The following is a 2,696-nucleotide window of genomic DNA, read 5'->3' on the forward strand; positions in this document are numbered from 1 at the left end:
ACTGTCACATGACCCAAAATTTCCTTTAATTAAGCATATTCTCAATCTCACACCTTAATGCTTAATGCTTAATGCCCTTTATACTTAATATACCTCTATTTTCCTGCCTACCAACTTGGTGGATCAAAATTTTCATGCTTATTGAGAGGAAATGCTAAACTACAAGTATGCTTATTGACAGGTTTCACTGTAGTTATATTTTTCTTTTCTTCTTCTCTGGGACTGCCTCGTGCTTCTCCTGACCCTGGGGAGAATAATGAGGGAGGGGGGGTTACGAATCGATGGTATTGGATCGAAGCTTGCATGACTCTTGTTCTTTCGTAACCGAATTGTCGAGTCGGAGTCTTACTTTTGGTCAGGAGATACTGTCGTAAGATCCGGACGCCAAACAATGCCCCCGTACCATTCCGTTTTGACTCGAATGATCAAGGGTTATGACGCCGAGGACTCGTTCAGGAGCTATTTGTTCTGGCCTTACTCATAGATTTTTCTAAAGGGATTGTATCAGTTTCGCATTGAAGAGTCTGTCAACAATTGCTTGTGAATAGCGTGAAGTCTATTGATGCCTTCTCTTAACCTGGGTACTCCTAACGTATAGTAAAAAGGGAACAAGGAGCTTGCACACGGACTAAGCGCAACGCTTGAGCCTTGCGTTTTGACACTGAATATACTCCTTTTTTTAAATCTTGAAAAAGAGAGACATCCGCTCATTCTCTGTCTTTGAATCATGCCCTTCTTCTAGCTGAGCACTTTGCGCCAGCAGGGGAGTAGCAATCCACTGGAAGGGAGGACTGGAGTCTGGACAGGAAAGCGGAATCAGTACAGCGAACGGCTATCACGATCATTCTATATTTAGAAATCCGCTGTTGGCTCAAAAGCGTGAGAAAAATGATGAACCTTACTCGCACCATTGACTTATACGTTTTGGTACGTTGAATAGTGATGGGCATAACAGATACTTATGTGTTGTGTACACAGCTAGGAATATTTATGTGAGGAACAATTACTAAATTCTCCTTTACTCGGTAAGTTAAAGTTTGTCCTTATTCCATCCCTTCCAAGTAATCAATATTGAAAGAAATTATCAGGAGGCTCAAGTGGTAATACAATATAAGACCAAGCAGAGTTCCCATCTCCCCCCCTCCCCCTCCTCCTCCCCATCTCTCTCTCTCTTTCTCTATCAAAAGAGATGAGAGAATCCAAAACATTGTCATTGATTTTGTCCTCGTCTTTGTCTTCGTCCATAATGGCCACTGACTCATCCAGTGTATCACTTCCTCTATCGTCCCTGAAGGAACAATTATGAGGCAACTGGAAAAAGATTGGACGTCCACCGACTGTATGTGCAGCGTTTTGACAATACTGATCAGAACACCATGTGTGCAATATCAGCTCAGATGTGCTACAGTGACCTTCATACAGAACGTAACCTTGCTTGTTGGTTCAGTTTCCTACATCAGCATGCTCCAATCACAAGGTCACAAGGTAGTAGTGTGTCGAAGAGATAATCCTCCTCTTCATCCTCCATTTATATCAGTGTGAAGTCTACTGTAATGAACAGTGTATCTTCTATTGTTGGTGCACAGTGTGGGGATGGCAACTTCACTATCGTGTTGCTCTCGTCCTTTCCCAAGTCTGCAAGATCATTGGAAAGAGACGATGCTGCATGATAGCAGCTGCTTAACGTTAGTTGCACTCATCATATTGTCAAATGATATGGAACAGGCGTTGGGCAGCTCTGCAACGGTTTCCTTACCTATACTCCGCTTCTTTGTTGGCCCAGGCATATCTTCTTCGTCATCTGCACGCTTGATTTGATGCTTCCCGCCCACCCGAATAGTGCAACCTTGCAAAGTCGTCCCTTTCACTCTTCTTACAACTCTGACTGTGGCCTCACTTTTTGCGAGCCTTAGGCTTAGGTACAGGCGGGAAGGCAACGTTAAGAAGTTCTAGACTTTATGTCAGCTCCGTGCTGCACTTATATACGGTGGTCTAGCTTACCGTTGCAAGAATTTTTTCAAACCTTTGTTGGAAAGGTCTGAGGCTCGTTGCTTTCGGATTTCAAGGGCCTCAGCTGAATATATATATATTAATTAGGAACTGTAACACAGAATGAGCAAGTCGGCTTACCATTTCTTTTACGTTTTGGGTCTATGCCGTTTGCAGCTTGCTCTGTTTATGGTGCTGAAGGCATCAGTACAGACGTTGATGGATCCGGAGGTTGAGGGTTTGGACGAGTTGGAGAAATGTATACTTATGTTCAAGAGCCAGAGTGTACATGCGAATTGCGGCTGTCTGGACGACCTCCGAGAGACGCATAACTGTGCCGACGTTCCGGATCTTCCTGCTTGCTAGAACAAATTAACGAACTTGTAAAGTCCGTATCGTCGAACCAAAAATTAAAAATTAAAGTTGTCTGCACGCGGGACTCAGAAGTGTTCCTCTTCCCGTACGGGCCTCCCATCCTCGCATGTGCTAAACCACAACAATAACACCACCAACACCAACACATGAACATCACTTAGCTCAACTTCACGAGTTGAGACGGGAGATCAGAGACCAACAACTCACTTGCACCCTATCCAACAAACGACCCCTGCACAACCGCCGCACCACTCGACGACTCGCCAAACATAACTTCAGACATAATTACAATCTCCTCGACGGCCGTCCCGCACCCAACACATAAACCGTTG

General features: G+C 44.4%; 1 protein-coding gene across 1 annotated transcript; it reads left to right on the forward strand.

Annotated features, from left to right (window-relative positions):
• Positions 1-1,593: 1,593 nt before the first annotated feature.
• FOMMEDRAFT_163639 (uncharacterized protein) lies at positions 1,594-2,355 on the forward strand (the record flags this gene model as incomplete). Its single annotated transcript, XM_007272290.1, has 2 exons — positions 1,594-1,773; positions 2,167-2,355. 2 exons carry the CDS (start codon positions 1,594-1,596, stop codon positions 2,353-2,355), a joined length of 369 nt encoding a protein of 122 aa, XP_007272352.1.
• Positions 2,356-2,696: the final 341 nt, after the last annotated feature.

This window comes from Fomitiporia mediterranea (genome assembly GCF_000271605.1).
Source record: "Fomitiporia mediterranea MF3/22 unplaced genomic scaffold FOMMEscaffold_825, whole genome shotgun sequence".
NCBI lineage: Eukaryota > Fungi > Basidiomycota > Agaricomycetes > Hymenochaetales > Hymenochaetaceae > Fomitiporia > Fomitiporia mediterranea.